Here is a 23,187-nt window from a genome sequence, read left to right as displayed (position 1 = left end):
TGTTTTACATGGGTTTTATGCAACTTTTATTTTAGCCTTAACACTTTACATCAGGGCGATTTATCATTGTCTATCCAACATGATACGCTGTAGCGTATCATGTCCGACAGACATCGCTGAATGCCTTTAACATTGCACAAGCAGTTCTGATTAACTGCTTGTGCAATGACACCCCCTGCAGATTCGCGGACAATTGGCCACTAGCAGGGGGTGTCAATCAACCCGATTGTATAGGATCGTGCGGATTGATGTCCGCAGCCTCAGAAGCAGCGGACCTGTTAAGGAGCAGTGGTCTAAAGACCACTGCTTCATAACTGCTGTTTCCAGTGAGTCTGAAGGCTTGCGCGGAAACAGGTGCATCAGGGGCCATTTGGCCCTTGATAAATCGGCCCCCAGGTTTAAAGTCCTGCTCATTTTTATAGCGCTACATAACTTTTAAATTGTAATATGAGCAATGTTTAGTGCAGGCCGGATATTTAGGGAAAATAAAGGGCGCTAAAGGGATATTGGCCTTGCTAAACATTTTTAAAAAAAATTCAGTTTTACCATAGACTTGTAATATCAATTTTCACAGTCCAGTGACAATGAAATCACAACCTATATTATCAATAGTAATCCACTAATCTTGGCCAATGGCACATGTTTAAGTAAGAAAACATACGGATCGGATAAAATGTGTTCCTATGTGTTTTTTTAATTGACATTCTTTAAACACACATAGTAGTATAGGAAATGTTGCAGGGTTAGGATTCTTTAATCTTCAAGATGCACCCTAGGGCCTTTGAGGTCAGTGAAATGGCCACAATTACAGGTAAAGAGAACAAATAATACTGAAAGTACATTGGAGAGGCTGTTTTTAATATACTTGATTACTTTAAACCTTGAGTTTAATATTCATCTGTATAAATTTTGGAAATCAGCACCTAAAGCTCTGTACAACTGGGTGAGAACAGCACATGGAGCTCATTAGTTACGCTCCAGTTGGATTTCTCATCTTCAGGGCACTTATGTTTTCATCCTCTTAACATCCCTTACTAGGAAACGTTACCTGAAACAGATGATTGTGGAATATGAAGCCTTGGACCTTAAAATGCCTTGTATCCGTAAATTCCTAAAGCCTCCGTCATCTCAACCTCTTGCTCTCTGCTTGGAGTGTGCGGTGAGCTCACGTTGTCATAGATCTTTATGTGACTTTTGTATAATAGAGTATTGTGAAAGGTTTTTTTTTTTTACTTTCTTCTGTACAATGCATTTTATTTAAAATATGATAATCAGTATTGGCATTTGAATGATAACATATTATTATAAATGTTTAAATAAGTAACATTTTTGCACTGCATGATAAAATGTGGCATATTGAATACTAACAATGAAAACCAATACAAAAGGATTGAGAGTTTTTCTTCACTGCACTAGAGAATAAAGGACACAGCTGGAATAAAATGCACATTGAAAATACACACACACTTTTAGACTAAGGAACATATTTATCAAATCTTCTTATTCCTCTACAATTAAATATTTTATTGAATTTTTAAAAAGATTAATGAATAATTTCAGACAGTGAAAGAAACGGATAATTAAGCAAATAAGCAGTAAAGTTCAAGGTACTTGGTAATGATTTTTTATTTTGTTCAATATGTCTTTAAAATAGTCTCTCTTTTTTGCTTCTGCCTAATCTATAAAAAGGTCTTGTCCTAACCTAAAAAATGTTTTCTTGTAGCATTCCTGAAGGCTTTCCTTTTCTACCAGTCGAGCTATGAGCTTCTATACAGTAATATCAGTTGCATGCCCTTTCTGCTCATTTGAATATCAATTTGAAACATTAAACTTAAAGGGACATGAAATTCAAAGTTTTTTTTTTGTGATTCAAACGGATCATACAATTTAAAAAGGTTTCCAATTTACTTCTATTATTAAATTTGCTTACTTCCTATCGGCTAGATTAAGAGTTTTGCGTTATGAGGGGTGCGGTACTAACTTGCACGTTATTCTCACTGCTCACTTAACTACGGCGCTGGTATTACAGGTTTTTAGTGAAAAAGTTATGGAGATTAGGCGCTTAATCTGCAAAAGGTATAAAGGTGTGTATGGAAGTCGTTAGCTAAATATGTAGAAAAACTGGACCTTGGACAGAATAAGTGAAAAATTCTTCTACAATTTATTTTCAAAATAAAAACATGATAATGCCAAGATAAAATAAATCACAATCCCTAAGTGTTGCAACACTATATCGATCAATTCATAAAATTTCTAAAATTCAGATATACATTTGTTTTATACACAAATAAAAGGATTTATCTGCTCTTTTGTATCCTTTGTTCAAAGATTTTAGATAGAATGTATTCTTTTATTTCAACACAATTAATAATATTTGTCTCTTTTCGATATTTTATATCTATATTTCATCAACTTTAAAATTACAAATATGTAGCAAAAACTAACAATTAGTTAAAACAATTTAAATGCAAAACTGATTATAAATGGTGTCCCCACAATGGCTGTTTACTTATATTGGTTGTAATTTTTTGTATCTAAAAAGTTCATCAAAGCATTTGTAAGTAATTGGAGATAAATTACTGAGGGCTGTGTTCTTTATCCTTATATTTATGTTGTGATATATTACGGTTTCACAGTTACCTCTTTGTATCCTCAGTGAGCTTAATTTGTAGAAAAGGAATGTTCCAAACAGTGTTGGTATTACAGGTTTTTACAAACCCGGCGTTAAAAGGCAAGAAGAAAGCGTGGAGCAAAATTGTGCTCCATACCGCACTCCAATACCAGCGCTGCTTAAGTCAGCGGTGAGCTGGTTGTATGTGCTCATGCGCAATTTCCCCATAGACATCAATGGGTAGAGCTGGCTGAGAAAAAGTCTAACACCTGCAAAAAAGCAGCGTAAAGCTCAGTAACGCAGCCCCATTGATTCCTATGGGGAAACACATTTTATGTTTACACGTAACACCCTAACTGATCCCCGAGTCTAAACACCCCTAATCTTACACTTATTAACCCCTAATCTGGCACCCACGACATCGCCTACACCTGCATTATACTATAATAAACATATTAACCCCTAAACCGCCGCACTCCCGCCTCGCAAACACTAGTTAAATAGTATTAACCGCCACCACCTACCTACATTTATTAACCCCTAACCTGCCGCCCTCAATGTCGCCACCACTATACTAAATTTATTAACCCCTAAATCTAAGTCTCACCCTAAAACCCCCTAACTTAAATATAATTAAAATAAATCTATATAAAACTTACTATTAATAGCTAAATAATTCATATTGAAAAATAAATACTTACCTCTAAAATAAACCCTAAGATAGCTACAATATAACTAATAGTTACATTGTAGATAACTTAGGATTTATTTTTATTTTACAGGCAAGTTTGTGTTTATTTTAACTAGGTAGAATAGTTACTAAATAGTTATTAACTATTTACTAACTACCTAGCTAAAATAAATACAAATTGACCTGTAAAATAAAACTTAACCTAAGTTACACTAACACCTAATACTACACTACAATTAAATAAATTACCTAAATTAAATACAATTAAATAAATTAAATACACTTAGATAAATTAAAAAAAACAAAACACTAAATTACAGAAAATAAAAAACAAATTACAAGATATTTAAACTAATTACACCTAATCTAATAGCCCTATCAATATAAAAAAGCCCCCCCAAAATGAAAAAACCATAGCCTAAACTAAACTACCAATAGCCCTTAAAAGGGCCTTTTGTGGGGCATTGCACCAAAGAAATAAGCTCTTTTACCTGTAAAAAAAAATACAAACAACCCCCCCAACAGTAAAACCCACCACCCACACAACCAACCCCCCAAATAAAACCCTAACTAAAAAAACCTTAGCTCCCCATTGCCCTGAAAAGGGCATTTGGATGGGCATTGCCCTTAAAAGGACATTTAGCTCTATTGCGGCCCAAAGCCCTAACCTAAAAATAAAACCCACCCAATAAACCCTTAAAAAAACCTAACACTAACCCCTGAAGATCCACTTAGAGTTTTGAAGATCGGACATACATACTCAATGAAGCAGGGAGAAGTCTTCACCCAAGCCGGAAGAAGTGGTCCTCCAGACGGGCAGAAGTCTTCATCCAGACGGCATCTTTTATCTTCATCCATCCGGCGCGGAGCGGGTCCATCTTCAAGACATCCGACACGGAGCATCCTCTTCTTCCGACGACTACACGACGAATGAAGGTTCCTTTAAGTGACGTCATCCAAGATGGCTTCCCTTAGATTCCGTTTGGCTGATAGAATTCTATCATTAAATCGGAAATTAAGGTTGAAAAAATCTTATTGGCTGATGCAATCAGCCAATAGGATTGAACTTCAACCCTATTGGCTGATCCAATCAGCCAATAGGATTGAGCTTGCATTCTATTGGCTGTTCCAATTTCAAGTTAAATGAACTCAAGTTAAATCAATAGTGCTCTCATTCTTGTGCTCATATTACAAGTTGAAAGTAAAAAGTTAATGATCAATGGGCATATTTGTCAAGCTCTGTATCGAGCTTGATGCCCCTTGTTTCCGGCGAGCCTTCAAGATCACCGGAAACAGAAGTTATGAAGCAGCGGTCTAATGCTCTGAGGCCGCGGACAGAAATCAACCCAATCAAATACGATTGAGTTGATTGACACCCCCTGCTGTGAATCTGTAGGAGGAGGCATTGCACCAGCAGTTCACAAGAACTGCTGGTGCAATGATAAATGCAGAGAGCGTATGCTTTGTATCATGTCTGCTTGCACATTAATAAATATGCCCCCAAGCATATGTTGATATTGATATACAGATATAGATACTTAAATATATATTTATAAATACCAATAACATTGTTTAAATGAGTGAAGAACAATTAATTTAAACTAATTCTATTTAAAAAAAATATAAAAGTGGTGTTTACATTGTTTTAAATTTATATGGTATATGAAAAGGTGTCAAAGGTGTAAATATTATTAATATCAGTTGCATGTACTTTGTGTTCATTTCAATATCAATCTGAAAACTTTAAACTTGAAGGGAAATTCCAGCCAAAATTCTAATCCACATGGATGCATTTCAGTTTAGAATATAAGCCTTTTTGTAATAAACAGGTAGTAGCAAAGATGCTTCTAATAAAAGCTATAGCTGCTTCAAAAATGTATGCACCATTCACCAGCAATTTAAACAAAGCACTCAGAGAGCCTAAGGTGCTTGTACCATCTGATAATGATTCAGTTTGTTAATTGCTGATATGATACAAGACTCACTGGTCTTTTTATATGATTTGTGAGCTCAGAGTCAGACCTGACATGGGACCCAGAACCCCTAAGCAACTTCACTCCATGAAGATTTAAGAAGACTCTGAGTGAAACAGAGATGAGGATTTGCATAACCCTAGTGGGTAATCTAACCTGCCCTTAAGCATCACAAGGACACGTCCCTAGCTTCCCCTGAGGGGTTACAGGAATATCTGCAGCATCCTCTGTAGTATAGTTACTTGCACTGGATGGGCTCTCTACTAGATCAGCAACCTGTGAGGTCTCTTTAATAGAGCCAGTAACTGTCTTGTGCAGTTATCAGTTAGATCTCTCAAATTGCAGTTGGGAAGGAGAACACAGGTGGCCTTAGGAGAGGTGTTTTTTTCACAATTTTAAATTTTGACTGTTTATTTAAAAATCCTGTACAATTCTTGGGCCTGCATATTGTTTTGGTGATAAGCTCTGCTCCCTCTCCTTGGCAACCTTTTTCCCTTGTTTGCTTCAGCTGCTGTGAATTTGATTTGGTGGATTCTAAGGGGGATATTTTTCAAGCCGTCAACCGCAAATACACTGGAATTCCGCAGCATAATTGTGGCGCGCTTGATACGACCTAGTTATCAAAGCCTACAGACCAGCAAAAGTTGAAATCTGTGACGTAAAATATGATCCGCCAGTCTCAATACGACACATCGATGCTAACGTCATTACAGATTTTTCCGAATACACATTCGGCACTATTTGATGCTTTTTAAAAGTTATCAAATAGTTAACCGGTACGCTTGCAGCTATTCCCAGCGTACCTGGTGTTCAATCCACCACCCTGGAGGCCGTGGATGCCATAGCAATCAATGGAGTCTGAAAGCAGCGAAAGTTTATGTTCGATGCTGCCAGATATCCCATTGATTTCTATGGTAGAAAACAAGTAACGTTTACACCTAAAACCCTAACATAAGCCCTGAGTCTAAACACCCCTAATCTGTCGCCCTGACATCGCCTCCACCTAAATAAAAGTTATTAACCCCTATTCTGCCGATCCCAGACACCGCCACCACTTATTAAATGTATTAACCCCTAAACTGGCCTCCCACATCACTACCATTAACTAAACCTATTAACCTCTAAACCGCCAGCCCCCCACATCGCCATAACCTAAATTAAGCTATTAACCCCTAAACCTAACAACCCGCTAACTTTACATTAAAATTACAACATCTCTATCTTAAAATACATTTAAACTTACCTGTACCATTAAAAGAAACTAATTCTAAACTATTAATTAACCTACCCCAACTATTATACTACAATTACATTAAACTACCAATTAAATTAACTATATTACATATTAAAAAAAACCTAACCCTACTCAAATTATTTAAATCTACTATTAAAAATTACTAAATTACAAAAAAACAAAACACTAACTTACAAAAAATAAAAATAAATAAAAAAACACTAAATTATGAAAAAAAACATAGTATCAAAAATAAAAACGAATTACACCTAATCTAATAGCCCTATCAAAATACCCCCCCCCCAAAATAAAAAATAAACTAGCCTACAATAAACTACAAATGGCCCTTAAAAGGGCCTTTTGTGGGGCATTACCCCAAAGAATAACCTAAGCTCCCCATTGCCCTGAAAGGGGCATTTGTATGGGCATTGCCCTTAAAAGGGCATTTAGTTCTTTTACCTGCCCAGACCCTACTATAAAAATAAAACCCTCCCAAAAAAACCTTAAATAAACCTAACACTAACCCCGACGATCCACTTACAGTTTTTGAAGTTCCACTTGAAGGATCCGTCCAGCCGGCAAGAAGTCTTCATCTGGGGGGCAAGAAGTCTTCATCCGGGCGGCCTCTTCCATATTCATCCATCCGGGCGAAGTCTTCATCCATGCGGCCTCTTCTATCTTTATCCATCCGGCGCGGGTGGGTCTTGGGGGTTTGTAGCTTCTTAGATGCCTGAGATACAGGCTTCTAAGCAGCATGCCCCCTGTCCCTATACTTTGTATTGACAAATTGTTAATAAAGTTGCGTGGTCACTCTACAGGCACGATCGCCAGGGTAGGAGCGGGTGGGAGCCCCCAGATCTTCCTCAAGGTGGGAGAGTGATAGTGATGGCTCTGAGCCGTCATTAGCACCAAAGTGGGAAACTCTGTGACGGCTCAGAGCCATCATTAGCACTCAAAGGGTTAAATTTGCATACATAATGTATACATATAATATTACATGTATGTCCTTGCTGCTAGAGTATGGTCAATTATGACAGAGAGTTTCTGTTGTGTTTTATGGAATACAGATTTAAAATGGTGTACTCTCCTTACAGTGCATTGATACTATATAGGTATGAAATTGTACAACAGACATTGGCATCTTCTTATCAAGCCGTCGACTTTCTTGCATTCAACGGCACCAATACGCTTGCCTAAGTTCGCCTAGCATCGCAGCGGCGGAAGTAAATATGTTCTCCGAAGTTACCAAAAAAGCTGTCAAAAAGCTGCGCACCAAGTACGGTGCGATGAGCAGCAAACTGTTGTTAACTAATAGTCATCGATCTCTCTGCTCTTTGTTTTTTTTTCCAGCTTTCTTGGTATACTGTCACTAAGTACCCACACTATACTATACTGTTTACCCCCTAAACCGCCGCTCCCGGACCCTGCCGCAACTAAATACATTTTTTAACCCTAACAACCCCTAACTTAAATATAATTTAAATACATCGAAATAAATTATTCCTATTTAAAACTAAATACTTACCTATAAAAGAAACCCTAAGGCCTAGATTTGGAGTTTGGCGGTAGCCGTGAAAACCAGCGTTAGAGGCTCCTAACGCTGGTTTTAGGCTACCGCCGGTATTTGGAGTCATTAAAAAAAGGATCTAGGAGACCTCGGCTCTTCGAAATTTGAAAGAGTCACCGCTATCCTCAGTCATGACAGCGAGGAAGGTAGATGGCATACAAGCTAATTTTACTCCTACTGCTTTGATAGGACAGGAAGCAGAGAATATGGCTATTAGCAACGTGAGTGTCTGGAGTCATATGGGCAAAACCCGACTACTTACAGCAGACTGGATGGATCACCAGATGTACATCGGCTATGGAACCGAACTCGATCTTCCCCAAAAGCCGGCACCACTCATATGGGAACAGATGAGTGGAGGGTACTTCTATTACACTAGCAGCATATGCCATGACATGTCGCAAATAGAATGTTCATTTACCCTGGTGGTTCCTAAAGCAGGGGTCGGCTGACTTGGTCATAGACTTTCCATATGAGGTTACTGGCTCGGTAACATTTTCTCCTGCTGGACTTCTTTGCTTTAATGATAGCTTATGGGCTTGATTGTAAAGGAAGTATTAAATGTACCATTATCTGAGGACATATCTAATGTATAGTGCGACCAGTAGCTGCAGTAGTTGTTCTGTTGTTATCAGATTTAATTGCATGACTATATTTTAGAATGTACGGTAGAAGATTATTGTTTAAGATCTAAGTATGTAAATTGTTCCTTGCAGTCTACATTAAGTTTTACCTCTTAGCCCCTTAATAAAGATGAGTTCTTAACCCAGTGATGGCGGATGACAGCTTTTGCAGAATGAGTGGCTATTTTGGGTATATCCTCTGCTAATCTAAAGATACCCCATGTATATTGTGCTATTTAGTGGAGGGGAGCAATGTTACTCAACTAGTCGATTTTATCCTTGTGGTCGGCCTATGTGAGGATGCAACTCTACCAGCGGCCGGGGTGGAGGAGCATATATTACGCATATGGAGCATCTACGGGGGAGAATTAATTATATATGGCATTCCTGTTACTTTAAAGTTTCATGCCCCAACTCCTCTCTTCTCAGCTATTACTTGGACGTCTCAGAAGGTTATGTATGTTGCAGGGGTTTATTTGGTGTGACAGGGGTTTATTGCATAAGGAATCCATTCTCCTAGCTTCACAATACACTCATTCAGGGGAACATCCTTTAACACGGGGTATTATGTCTATCTTTTTGGTAGCCCTACATATTATGAGATCCAATTTTAATAGACAAACATATATTGTGTAATCTGTTTATATATCTATATTGTAACCCTTTTTCCCTCTAGCTCAAATTTATATCCATTATATATTATTATATCCCTTTACTATTCACCCAATTTGGTGAATTTTTTTTAATGGTATTAATCCATTACTATGTACCTACATATACTAGGGTATAAAAATGTATTACCTCTCAGTGATAAGAGTATGTTAAAGCATGCAGGTGCAATCTTAAAATATCATTCTAATAGACAGCATTTCATGTCTCAGAGGTACTTAGCTTGAGTTATTTTACATTTGAAAAAGAGGTATCAAATTATTATTGTTGCATTTTAAGTTTGACACAGCTAATAGAAGCAATGTGATTTACTATACTACATACGATTTTTATATGTTGTTTGCAGTTTTCTTGTATAGGTAACTTTGTTTGGCACTAATGTATGTGATTCTTGACATGGTCATACGGGACATTTTCTGTTCTGCATCCCTTAAATGTGACAATGCAAACTGTAAGTTATCTTTTGAATTACCTCAATAAAAAACCTTGATTAAAAAAAAAAAAAAAAAGGATCTAACGCTCACTTTTCAGCCGCGACTTTTCCATACCGCAGATCCCCTTACGTCATTTGCGTATCCTATCTTTTCAATGGGATCTTTCTAACTCCGGTATTTAGAGTCGTGTCTGAAGTGAGCGTTAGAAATCTAACGACAAAACTCCAGCCGCAGAAAGAAAGTCAGTAGTTAAGAGCTTTCTGGGCTAACGCTGGTTCATAAAGCTCTTAACTACTGTGCTCTAAAGTACACTAACACCCATAAACTACCTATGTACCCCTAAACCGAGGTCCCCCCACATCGCCGCCACTCGATTATTTTTTTTTAACCCCTAATCTGCCGACCGCCACCTACGTTATACTTATGTACCCCTAATCTGCTGCCCCTAACGCCGCCGACCCCTGTATTATATTTATTAACCCTTAACTTGCCCCCCACAACGTCGCCGCCAGCTACCTACAATAATTAACCCCTAATCTGCTGACCGCAAAGCGCCGCCACCTACATTATAGCTATGTACCCCTAATCTGCTGCCCCTAACACCGCCGACCCCTATATTATATTTATTAACCCCTAATCTGCAGCCCTCAACGTCGCCTCCACCTGCCTACACTTATTAACCCCTAATCTGCCGACCGGACCGCACCGCTATTATAATAAAGTTATTAACCCCTAATCCGCCTCACTAACCCTATAATAAATAGTATTAACCCCTAATCTGCCCTCCCTAACATCGCCGACACCTAACTTCAAACATTAACCCCTAATCTGCCGACCGGAGCTCACCGCTATTCTAATAAATGTATTAACCCCTAAAGCTAAGTCTAACCCTAACACTAACACCCCCCTAAATTAAATATAATTTAAATCTAACGAAATTAATTAACTCTTATTAAATAAATTATTCCTATTTAAAGCTAAATACTTACCTGTAAAATAAATCCTAATATAGCTACAATATAAATTATAATTATATTATAGCTATTTTAGGATTTATATTTATTTTACAGGTAATTTTGTATTTATTTTAACCAGGTACAATAGCTATTAAATAGTTAAGAACTATTTAATAGCTACCTAGTTAAAATAATTACAAATTTACCTGTAAAATAAATCCTAACCTAAGTTACAATTAAACCTAACACTACACTATCAATAAATTAATTATATAAAATACCTACAATTACCTACAATTAAACCTAACACTACAACATCAATAAATTAATTAAATACAATACCTACAAATAACTACAATGAAATAAACTAACTAAAGTACAAAAAATAAAAAAGGACTAAGTTACAATAAAAAAAAAAATATTTACAAACATAATAAAAATATTACAACAATTTTAAACTAATTACACCTACTCTAAGCCCCCTAATAAAATAACAAAGCCCCCCAAAATAAAAAAATGCCCTACCCTATTCTAAATTACTAAAGTTCAAAGCTCTTTTACCTTACCAGCCCTGAACAGGGCCTTTTGCGGGGCATGCCCCAAGAAGTTCAGCTCTTTTGCCTGTAAAAAAAAACATACAATACCCCCCCCCCAACATTACAACCCACCACCCACATACCCCTAATCTAACCCAAACTCCCCTTAAATAAACCTAACACTAAGCCCCTGAAGATCTTCCTACCTTATCTTCACCATACCAGGTTCACCGATCGATCCAGAAGAGCTCCTCCGATATCCTGATCCAAGCCCAAGCGGGGGGCTGAAGAGGTCCATGATCCGGCTGAAGTCATCATCCAAGCGGGAGCTGAAGAGGTCCATGATCCGGATGAAGTCTTCATCCAAGCGGGAGCTGAAGAGGTCCATGATCCGGATGAAGTCTTCTATCAACGGCATCTTCAATCTTCTTTCTTCGGGAGCCATCATCTTCCATCCGACGCGGAACATCCTCTTCTCCCGACGCCTACTAGCCGAATGACGATTCCTTTAAATGACGTCATCCAAGATGCCGTCCCTCGAATTCCGATTGGCTGATAGGATTCTATCAGCCAATCGGAATTAAGGTAGGAATATTCTGATTGGCTGATGGAATCAGCCAATCAGAATCAAGTTCAATCCGATTGGCTGATCCAATCAGCCAATAAGATTGAGCTTGCATTCTATTGGCTGATCGGATCAGCCAATCGGAATTCGAGGGACTCCATCTTGGATGACGTAATTTAAAGGAACCGTCATTTGGTTAGTAGGCGTCGGGAGAAGAGGATGTTCCGCGTCGGATGGAAGATGATGGCTCCCGAAGAAAGAAGATTGAAGATGCCGTTGATATAAGACTTCATCCGGATCATGGACCTCTTCAGCTCCCGCTTGGATGAAGACTTCATCCGGATCATGGACCTCTTCAGCTCCCGCTTGGATGATGACTTCAGCCGGATCATGGACCTCTTCAGCCCCCCGCTTGGGCTTGGATCACGACATCGGAGGAGCTCTTCTGGATCGATCGGTGAACCTGGTATGGTGAAGATAAGGTAGGAAGATCTTCAGGGGCTTAGTGTTAGGTTTATTTAAGGGGGGTTTGGGTTAGATTAGGGGTATGTGGGTGGTGGGTTGTAATGTTGGGGGGGGTATTGTATGTTTTTTTTTACAGGCAAAAGAGCTGAACTTCTTGGGGCATGCCCCGCAAAGGGCCCTGTTCAGGGCTGGTAAGGTAAAAGAGCTTTGAACTTTAGTAATTTAGAATAGGGTAGGGCATTTTTTTTATTTTGGGGGGCTTTGTTATTTTATTAGGGGGCTTAGAGTAGGTGTAATTAGTTTAAAATTGTTGTAATATATTTCTAATGTTTGTAAATATTTTTTTATTTTTTGTAACTTAGTTCTTTTTTATTTTTTGTACTTTAGTTAGTTTATTTCATTGTATTTATTTGTAGGAATTGTATTTAATTTATTTATTGATAGTGTAGTGTTAGGTTTAATTGTAGATAATTATTGGTATTTTATTTAATTAATTTATTGATAGTGTAGTGTTAGGTTTAATTGTAACTTAGGTTAGGATTTATTTTACAGGTAAATTTGTAATTATTTTAACTATTTTAGCTATTAAATAGTTCTTAACTATTTAATAGCTATTGTACCTGGTTAAAATAAATACAAAGTTACCTGGAAAATAAATATTAATCCTAAAATAGCTATAATATAATTATAATTTATATTGTAGCTATATTAGGATTTATTTTACAGGTAAGTATTTAGCTTTAAATAGGAATAATTTATTTAATAAGAGTTAATTTATTTTGTTAGATTAAAATTATATTTAAGTTAGGGGGGTGTTAGTGTTAGGGTTAGAGTTAGCTTTAGGGGTTAATACATTTATTAGAATAGCTGTGAGCTCCAGTCGGCAGATTAGGGGTTAATGTTTGAAGTTAGGTGTCGGCGATGTTAGGGAGGGCAGATTAGGGGTTAATACTATTTATTATAGGGTTAGTGAGGCGGATTAGGGGTTAATAATTTTATTATAGTAGCGGTGCGGTCCGCTCGGCAGATTAGGGGTTAATAAGTGTAGGCAGGTGGAGGCGACGTTGTGGGGGGCAGATTAGGGGTTAATAAATATAATATAGGGGTCGGCGGTGTTAGGGGCAGCAGACTAGGGGTACATAGGGATAATGTAAGTAGCGACGGTTTACGGAGCGGCAGATTAGGGGTTAATAATAATATGCAGGGGTCAGCGATAGCGGGGGAGGCAGAATAGGGGTTAATAAGTGTAAGGTTAGGGGTGTTTAGACTCGGGGTACATGTTAGAGTGTTAGATGCAGACGTAGGAAGTGTTTCTGCATAGCAAACAATGGGGCTGCGTTAGGAGCTGAACGCGGCTTTTTTGCAGGTGTTAGGTTTTTTTTCAGCTCAAACAGCCCCATTGTTTTCTATGGGGGAATCGTGCACAAGCACGTTTTTGAGGCTGGCCGCGTCCGTAAGCAACTCTGGTATCGAAAGTTGAAGTTGCGTTAAATATGCTCTACGCTCCTTTTTTGGAGCCTAACGCAGCCATTCTGTGGACTCTCAATACCAGAGTTATTTTAAAGGTGCGGCCAGAAAAAAGCCAGCGTTAGCTACGCGGGTCGTTACCAACAAAACTATAAATCTAGCCGTAAGATAGGTACAATATAACGAATAGTTACATTGTAGCTATCTTAGGGTTTATTTTTATTTTATAGGCAACTTTGTATTTATTTTAACTAGCTACAATAGTTATTAAATAGTTATTAACTATTTAATAACTACCTAGTTAAAATAAATACAAAAGTACCTGTAAAATAAAACTTAACCTAAGTTACAATTACACCTAACACTACACTATAATTAAATGAATTACCTACATTAACTACAAATTACTTAATTAAGTTTTTTAAACTAATTACACCTAATCTAATCCCCCTAATAAAATAAAAAATCCCCCCAAAATAATAAAAAGCCCTTCCCTATACTAAATTACGACTAGCCCTTAAAAGGGCCTTTTGCGGGGCATTGCCCCAAAGTAATCAGCTCTTTTACCTGAAAAAAAAAAGTACAATACCCCCCCACCAACATTAAAACCCACCACCCACACAACCAACCCTACTCTAAAACTCACCCAATCCCCCCTAAAAAAACCTAACACTAACCCCTTGAAGATCATCCTACCTTGAGAAGTCTTCACCCAACCGGGCCGAAGTCCTCCACGAAGCCGGGCGAAGTGATCCTCCAGACGGGCAGCAGTCTTCATCCAAGCCAGCCAGAAGAGGTCCTCCAGATGGGCAGAAGTCTTCATTCAGGCGGCATCTTCTATCTTCATCCATCCAGCGCTGTCAGGGTTATTTTCATGCTAGTATAGCCCTTTAAGAAATCTCTATAAATTCCCATAATCCACCCTGGTTCCATGTCAATTATTCTCAGTTGTGCAGAACTAAGAAGCCAGACAACTTGTTCCTGAACTATTTAGGATTTATACCTGCTAAAACCTGTTTTGGGACTTTTATATCAGAGAAAGTTATCTACTCTTCAAAACTGCTTGCTGCAGTTATTCATTGTCAAGGACTTATTAAATTCAAGAGACAGGAGTCTCATTGTTTGCAAACCAGCCAATTACCAGCTCACTTGAACCCTGTTATTGCTATCTTACCACATGATTTACTTCATCTACTTTCAGATTATTTGGACTTACAATCTCTAACATCATCCAGCTAATTGCGGTTGTAACTGCCACCAAATAAGAATACTTTTGGCTTGTTTTCTCCTCTGTTCCAGGCTGCCGTAATTCTTCACACCGGATTGGTGCTCAGCCTCACACCCCCAGCGTGACATCACGGCTGTTCAGATAGAGCTCCCGGAACAAGCAACTCCCTTCTCAGACACGCTCCGGTTTTGGACGCACCTGATTGGTGCATAGAGACACACCTCCAGAACTGTGAGTAGAAGGTATAGTGAAACTAGTGTTTACTAAAGCAGCTGGAAATGTAACCTTGCACAAGTACTCTCTGCTGTAGAACCAAGTATATTCAACTTGCTCATGTTTAAAGTGACACTTCCCTAAAAACTTTTCTGCAGCATAAGAAATAAAACTGAACTTCCTACCAAATATTCATTTCTGCAATATTGCTGCTTACAGCAACTTCATTCTCATTGCAAACTGAACATTACAGGAAACTTATCTCTCCTGTAACCAAATTTTCATATCCCACTTATAACTCCAGATTAAATAAAACCATTGATATTACTGCAGTTGTGATCCTATTATCTTCAGAACCCTTTCCAGGGAACTAGCTGCATTACATAATAATTGACCCAACCATGGATCCAGCAGATATACCAACTGTGGTATATAATTTAACACAACTTGTGGATCAACTTTCACAGGGAGTTAGAGAGCTACAAATTCGGAATGATTCTTTATCCACTATACTTAGGGACAACACCCCAGAACCACAAGTTTCTCTCCCTGAAGTGTTCTCTGGACAGAGATCAGCTTATAGGCAATTTAGGAATGCCTGCAACCTCCTTTTCCAGATGAGACCCAAGACTTATCATAATGAGAGGTTAAAGGTTATGACTGTCATTTCTTTTCTTAGGGGAGAGCCCCGCAAATGGGCAGATGTATTTTTTGAGAATGAAGATCCTATCCTTGGTTCTCTCACAGATTTCGTTTCTCAAATGGGAATACTATATGATGACACTCAAAAACAACTGTCTGCTGAAACCAGCATGTGCTCTCTAAAACAGGGTCGCAGACCAGTAGAAGAATACCTCACAGAATTTAAGCTCTATGCAAAAGATTCTGAATGGAGCGACATTTCTTTACGCAATCAATACAGATTGGGATTGAGTGATCCTCTGAAGGATGAGTTAGCACGGGCTGCACTGCCCAGAACCCTGGAAGGATTGATAGACCTATCCATACATATCGATAGACGTCTTAGGGAAAGACGTGCAGAGCGAACACATACGGATACTCCATCTAAGGTTTACACTTCACCTAATTCAACCTCAACCTCCAGGGATACCCCTGTTCCTATGGACCTAGGATTTACGAAGGGTCCTCAACAACCAGAAGAGAGGTTGCATAGAAAGAGAGCTAACCTCTGTATATACTGCGGATCCCCAACACATACAGTGAAAGAATGTCTTATTCTTCATTGTCAGCAGAACAGTAAGTTCCCCATCATTCATAACTATTTCATTAATACAATTTCTAATTCTGCTTACTGTACAATGTCTCTCTCCCTACAGTGGGATCTTCAAGCACTACGTACTGAAGCTATCATTGATTCCGGGGCATACTCCAACTTCCTGGATGCTGATCTAGCTAAGAAAAATAAAATCCCTTTATGTTTGAAAGCAACTCCTATGACAATACGTGTCATTGATGGGTCATTGATAAACACTGGTCCCATTACACACCACACCATACCTATTAAGATAACCACTGATTCAGGACATACTGAATTTATTGTTTTTGACATCATACCATCTCCTTTGTTTCCCATAGTTTTAGGGCTTTCTTGGCTACAAATACATAAACCAAGGATAGATTGGGGCACACTTCAAGTATACTTTGATTCTTCATTCTGCCAGAAATGTTGTCTTCCCTGCCAGAAGATACTGTACACATCAGAATTTGTTCTACCAGAAGCATATCAGGATTTTGCAGATGTTTTTAGTAAAAAGGAAGCAGAGACATTGCCCCCACACCGCATCTATGATTGCCCCATCGAGTTATTACCTGGGGCCACTATTCCATATGGGCACATTTATCCGCTTTCTCATCCCGAATTGGAACATCTAAAGTCATACATCGATGACAACCTCAAGAAGGGTTTTATCAGACCGTCCACCTCCCCAGCTGAAGCTGGCATCTTCTTTGTTAGGAACAAAGACAATTCTTTGAGACCCTTCATAGATTATCGACAACTGAATTAAAGAATTGTGAAGAACAGGTATCCTTTGCCATTGATACCGGAGCTTGTTGAATGACTTATTCAAGCAAAGATCTATTCCAAACTCAACTTAAGAGGAGCTTATAACCTGGTCAGGATCCGAGAAGGGGACGAGTGGCTCACTGCCTTCAGGACACGCTACGGGTTGTATGAATACCTAGTAATGCCTTTTGGGTTATGTAATGCCCCAGCCATGTTCCAGCATTTCATCAAAGACATCTTTAGAGATTTGCTGAACATGTGCTTGGTGGTTTATTTGGATGATATCCTGATCTACTCAGATAACCTTGAAGATCATCAGAAACATGTTCGTTGGGTATTGGGAAGACTATGTACACACCAACTTTTTGCCAAACCAGAGAAGTGTTTGTTCCATGTCTCTGAGATCTCCTTCCTTGGATATCATATTTCACATGCAGGAATCAGAATGGAGGATGATAAGGTAGATGCGATAAAAAATTGGCCCACACCTGCTTCCACAAAAGATGTCCAAAGTTTTCTGGGATTTGCAAATTTTTACCGGAAATTCATAAAGGGGTTTTCTGCTATTGCCAAACCTCTCAGTTATCTCACTGGATCTCGTTCTCCATTTGTCTGGAATCCAAAGGCACAAGAAGCTTTCGATATACTTAAGACCTCTTTTACGACTGCACCTATTCTGCAATTCCCTAATCCTTCCTTGCAATTCATCCTTGAGGTAGATGCCTCCAACTTCGCTTTGGGTGCCATACTCTCTAAGAGAAAATCACCCTCAGATCCCATACACCCGGTAGCCTTCTTCTCAAGGTTCAACATCTCCTCGAGGGAACTAAGATCCCCATACTGGTTTATACTGATCATCGGAATTTAGAGTACCTTCAATCAAGTAAAACCCTCTCTGCATGCCAACTCCGCTGGAGTCTATATTTCACCAGGTTTAATTTTCATATTACATATCGCCCAGGTTCGAAGAATGGAAAGGCAGATGCTCTCTCTAGAAGGCTTAACCAATGTTCAGTTGAAAATACTCCTACGACAATTCTCACTCCAGATCATTTTTGTGCTATGCTTACTCCCTACTGCTCTCTCCGTGATTCCCAACATAAAGACCTCTCTTTTCCAAAAGAGAAGTTAACAGAAAAGAATGATTCTCTCTACTACTACAAAGATAAACTTTTCATACCTCCTTCTATCAGAGATCAAGTCCTATATCATCATCATGACGCTCCACTCGCCAGGCATCCTGGAGTACAGAGAACTCTTGAACTTCTAAAAAGAAATTATTGGTGGCCCAATATTGACTCATCGGTAAAAGATTATGTAAGCACTTGTGAAACATGTGCCATATTAAAACCTGAAAGGTGTAAACCTTATGGTATGTTAAAACCCTTACCCATTCCGGGTCGTCCGTGGCAAACCATTGGTATGGACTACATTGTTGATCTTCCTATATCTCGTAACTGTACCACTATTCTTGTGGTGGTTGATCTTCTTACAAAGATGGCTCACTTTATTCCCTACAGGAAGTTACCTACCGCAGCAGAAACTGCCGAGCTGTTTCTACAACACGTAGTTAGACTACACAGACTCCCCTCTATTATCATCACTGATAGGGGATCCCAGTTCACCTCCAAGTTTTGGAAAGCTATATGCAAGGTCCTACACATTGAACAATTTAGCACCGCTTTCCATCCCCAAACAAACGGGCAAACTGAAAGAGTCAACCAATGGCTAGAGCAGTATATCAGATGTTATTGTTCTTTCCAACAGGATCAAAGGTTTGACAACATTACAACAGCTGAATACGCTTCCAACAACTCGTATAACGTTTCCACTAAATCTACCCCGTTTTTCTCTAAGCTATGGGTATCATCCTTCTTTTCATGTATATCCTCAACTAAACAAAACTTCACCGCAGGTTGATGAAACAAGTAATACGATTGCTGAATCATTCACTTTTTTTAAAGAAAACATCAAAGAAGCTCAATTGAGACAGAAAAGGTATTATGATGCTAAAAGAAGAATTCCTCCTACATACTCTGTGGGAGACAGAGTTTGGCTTTCGACTAAAAATCTGAAGCTTAACTCTCCATGTAAGAAGTTATCCCAACTCTTCATTGGTCGGATATCACGTATTGTAAATGAAAATGCTGTCACCTTGGATCTACCTCAAGAATACAGATTTCACCCAACTTTTCATGTATCCCTCTTAAAACCATACACTCCTAAAAGATCTCAGATGTTTTCTACGCCTATCAATCCATTTCCAATCGCAGAAGACGCTTACGAGATTGATGCCATTTGTGATTCCTGATTCCTTCGTGGGCGTCTTCAGTATCTGATTCGTTGGAAGGGCTACGGTCCTGAGGAGGATTCCTGGGAACCAGTTGGTAATATCAATGCTCCTCGTCTGCTTACTGCATTCCATCGTGCCAATCCTGACAGGCCTGGACCTGTTGCTGCGGTGCAGCACCCTTGATCAGGGGATATGTCAGGGTTATTTTCATGCTGGTATAGCCCTTTAAGAAATCTCTATAAATTCCCACAATCCACCCTAGTTCCTTGTTAATTATTCTCAGTTGTGCAGAACCAAGAAGCCAGACAACTTGTTCCTGAACTATTTAGGATTTATAACTTCTAAAACCTGTTTTGGGACATTTATATCAGAGAAAGTTATCTACTCTTCAAAACTGCTTGCTGCAGTTATTCATTGTCAAGGACTTATTAAATTCAAGAGACAGGAGTCTCATTGTTTGCAAACCAGTCAATTACCAGCTCACTTGAACCCTGTTATTGCTATCTTACCACCGGATTTACTTCATCTACTTTCAGATTATTGGGATTTACAATCTCTAACATCATCCAGCTCATTGCGGTTGTAACCGCCACCAAATAAGAATACTTTTGGCTTGTTTTCTCCTCTGTTCCAGGCTGCCGTAATTCTCCGCACCGGATTGGTGCTCAACCTCACACCCCCAGCGTGACATCACGGCTGTTCAGATAGAGGTCCCAGAACACGCAACTCCCTTCTCAGACATGCTCCGGTTTTGGACGCACCTGATTGGTGCATAGAGACACACCTCCAGAACTGTGAGTAGAAGGTATAGCGAAACTAGTGTTTACTAAAGCAGCTGGAAATGTAACCTTGCACAAGTACTCTCTGCTATAGAACCAATATATATATATAGAACCAGTATATTCAACCAGTATATTCAACTTGCTCATGTTTAAAGTGACACTTCCCTAAAAACTTTTCTGCAGCATAAGAAATAAAACTGAACTTCCTACCAAATATTCATTTCTGCAATATTGCTGCTTACAGCAACTTCATTCTCATTGCAACTGAACATTACAGGAAACTTATCTCTCCTGTAACCAAAAATTCATATCCCAATTAAAGGGACAGTAACCAAATAACTCAAGCTTAAATAAAATCATTGGTATTACTGCAGTTGTGATCCTATTATCTTCAGAACCCTTTCCAGGGAACTTGCTGCATTACAGGCGAGGAACGGGTCCATCTTCAAGACATCCAATGCGGAGCATCCTCTTCCAATGACATCCGACGACTGAATGACAATTCCTTTAAATGACGTCATCCAAGATGGCGTCCCTTGAATTCCGATTGGCTGATAGAATTCTATCAGCCAATCGGAATTAAGGTAGGAAAAATCCTATTGGCTGATCCAATCAGCCAATAGGATTGAGCTCGCATTCTATTGGCTCTTCCAATCAGACAATAGAATGCAAGCTCAATCCTATTGGCTGATTGGATCAGCCAATAGGATTGAACTTCAATCCTATTGGCTGATTGCATCAGCCAATAGGATATTTCCTACCTTAATTCCGATTGGCTGATAGAAATCTATCAGCCAATCGGAATTCAAGGGACGCCATCTTGGATGATGTAATTTAAAGGAACCGTCATTCAGTCGTCGGATGTCATTGGAAGAGGATGCTCCGCGTCGAATGTCTTGAAGATGGACCCGTTCCACGCCGGATGGATGAAGATAGAAGATGCCGCCTGGATGAAGATTTCTGCCCGTCTGGAGGACCTCTTCTGTCTGGCTTGGATAAAGACTTCTGCCCATCTGGAGGACCACTTTAACCGTCTTCGTGGAGGACTTTGGCCTGGTTGGGTGAAGTCTTCTCAAGGTAGGGTGATCTTCAAGGGGTTAGTGTTATGTTTTTTTAATGGGGGATTGGGTGGGTTTTAGAGTAGGGTTGGGTGTGTGGGTGGTGGGTGGGTTTTAATGTTGGGGGGTATTGTACTTTTTTTTTACAGGTAAAAGAGCTAATTACTTTGGGGCAATGCCCCGCAAAAGGCCCTTTTAAGGGCTATTCGTAATTTAGAATAGGGTAGGGCTTTTTATTATTTTGGGGGGCTTTTTATTTTATTAGGGGGATTAGATTAGGTGTAATTATTTTAAAAAACTTGTAATTATTTTATTATTTTCTATAATTTATTGGGGGGGGGTTTTGTACTTTAGATAATTTTATTTAATTGTAGTTAATTGTAGTTAATGTAGGTAATTAATTTAATTATAGTGTAGTGTTAGGTGTAATTGTAACTTAGGTTAGGTTTTATTTTACAGGTACTTTTGTATTTATTTTAGCTAGGTGGTTATTAAATAGTTAATAACTATTTAATAACTTTTCTACCTAGTTAAAATAAATACAAAGTTGCCTGTAAAATAAAAATAAACCCTAAGATAGTTACAATGTAACTATTAGTTATATTGTACTTATCTTAGGGTTTATTTTATAGGTAAATATTTAGTTTTAAATAGTAATAATTTATTTCGATTTATTTAAATTATATTTAAGTTAGTGGGTGTTAGGGTTAGGGTTAGACTTAGGTTTAGGGGTTAATACATTTAATATAGTTGCGGCAGTGTGAGGGGGCAGATTAGGGGTGTTTAGACTCGGGGTACATGTTAGGGTTTTAGGTGTAGACATTATCATAGGAATCAATTGGATATCGGGCAGCAAGCGAACATGAGCTCTCGCTGCTCTCCGACTCCCATTGATTCCTATGGTATCCGCGGCCTCCAAGGCGGCGGATTGAAAACCAGGTACGCTGGGCCAGAAAAGTGCAGAGCGTACCTGCTAGTTATTTGATAACTAGCAAAAGTAGTCAGATAGTGCCGAACTTGCGTTCAGAACATCTGTAGTGACGTAAGCATCGATCTGTGTCGGACTGAGTCCGGCAAATCGTATGTTACGTCACTAAATTCTACTTTTGCTGGTTTGTAGGGTTTGATAACTAAGGCGAATCAAGCTCGCCACAAATACGCTGCGGAATTCCAGCGTATTTGCAGTTGACGGCTTGATAAATACATGCCATTATCTCTGCAGAGACTGTTTTTATAATATGAGCTTTTATTACAGAATGTACAAGATCTCTCTGCAGTGGCTCAACTTTGAATATCCATTCCTTCAAGCATGAATATTTACTATGTTATGGTTGCATAACTTTTCACAGGGTGATGTACAATTTTCTGTTAAATGCTTGTTTATAACTATATGCATGTCAGGAGTTTTTGTTAAGCTCATACCATATTTTAACTCCTTTATATATATATATATATATATATATATATATATATATATATATATATATATATATATATATATATATATATATATACTCTAGAACAGCACAGTATTATTCTGCATTGAGTCAGTAACTTGGGTTTACATATCCAATGGTTATACAATTCTAAACATATTTATAAGTGGTTGTATAACCAGTTTATGTCAGCAATATATGTTTTATATGCTCTATCCTGTATAGACTCACATAATATAAAGCCCCAAGTGTATTTTCAACATGGTACTTGGTATTTTAATGTAATATATATACAGTCATAACTCTGCATAGTATAACATATCTACTTACAACTGAATTTGTGACTTTTACATGCCTGGA

At 38.5% G+C, this 23,187-nt stretch overlaps 1 protein-coding gene across 1 annotated transcript in view; it reads left to right on the top strand.

Annotated features, from left to right (window-relative positions):
- The first annotated feature begins 639 nt into the window (after positions 1 to 639).
- C8H19orf81 (chromosome 8 C19orf81 homolog) overlaps positions 640 to 23,187 on the top strand; it is a 227,323-nt gene continuing 204,775 nt past the window's right edge. The window contains exons 1-2 of the mRNA XM_053691068.1: positions 640 to 647; positions 1,039 to 1,159. Of these exons, the coding sequence (XP_053547043.1) occupies positions 640 to 647; positions 1,039 to 1,159 (129 nt within the window). The remainder of the gene's footprint in view (positions 648 to 1,038; positions 1,160 to 23,187) is intronic.

This window comes from Bombina bombina, chromosome 8, assembly GCF_027579735.1.
Source record: "Bombina bombina isolate aBomBom1 chromosome 8, aBomBom1.pri, whole genome shotgun sequence".
Lineage (NCBI taxonomy): Eukaryota > Metazoa > Chordata > Amphibia > Anura > Bombinatoridae > Bombina > Bombina bombina.
Note: the sequence above shows the minus strand (reverse complement) of the source record. Positions and strands in the feature narration are given on the sequence as shown.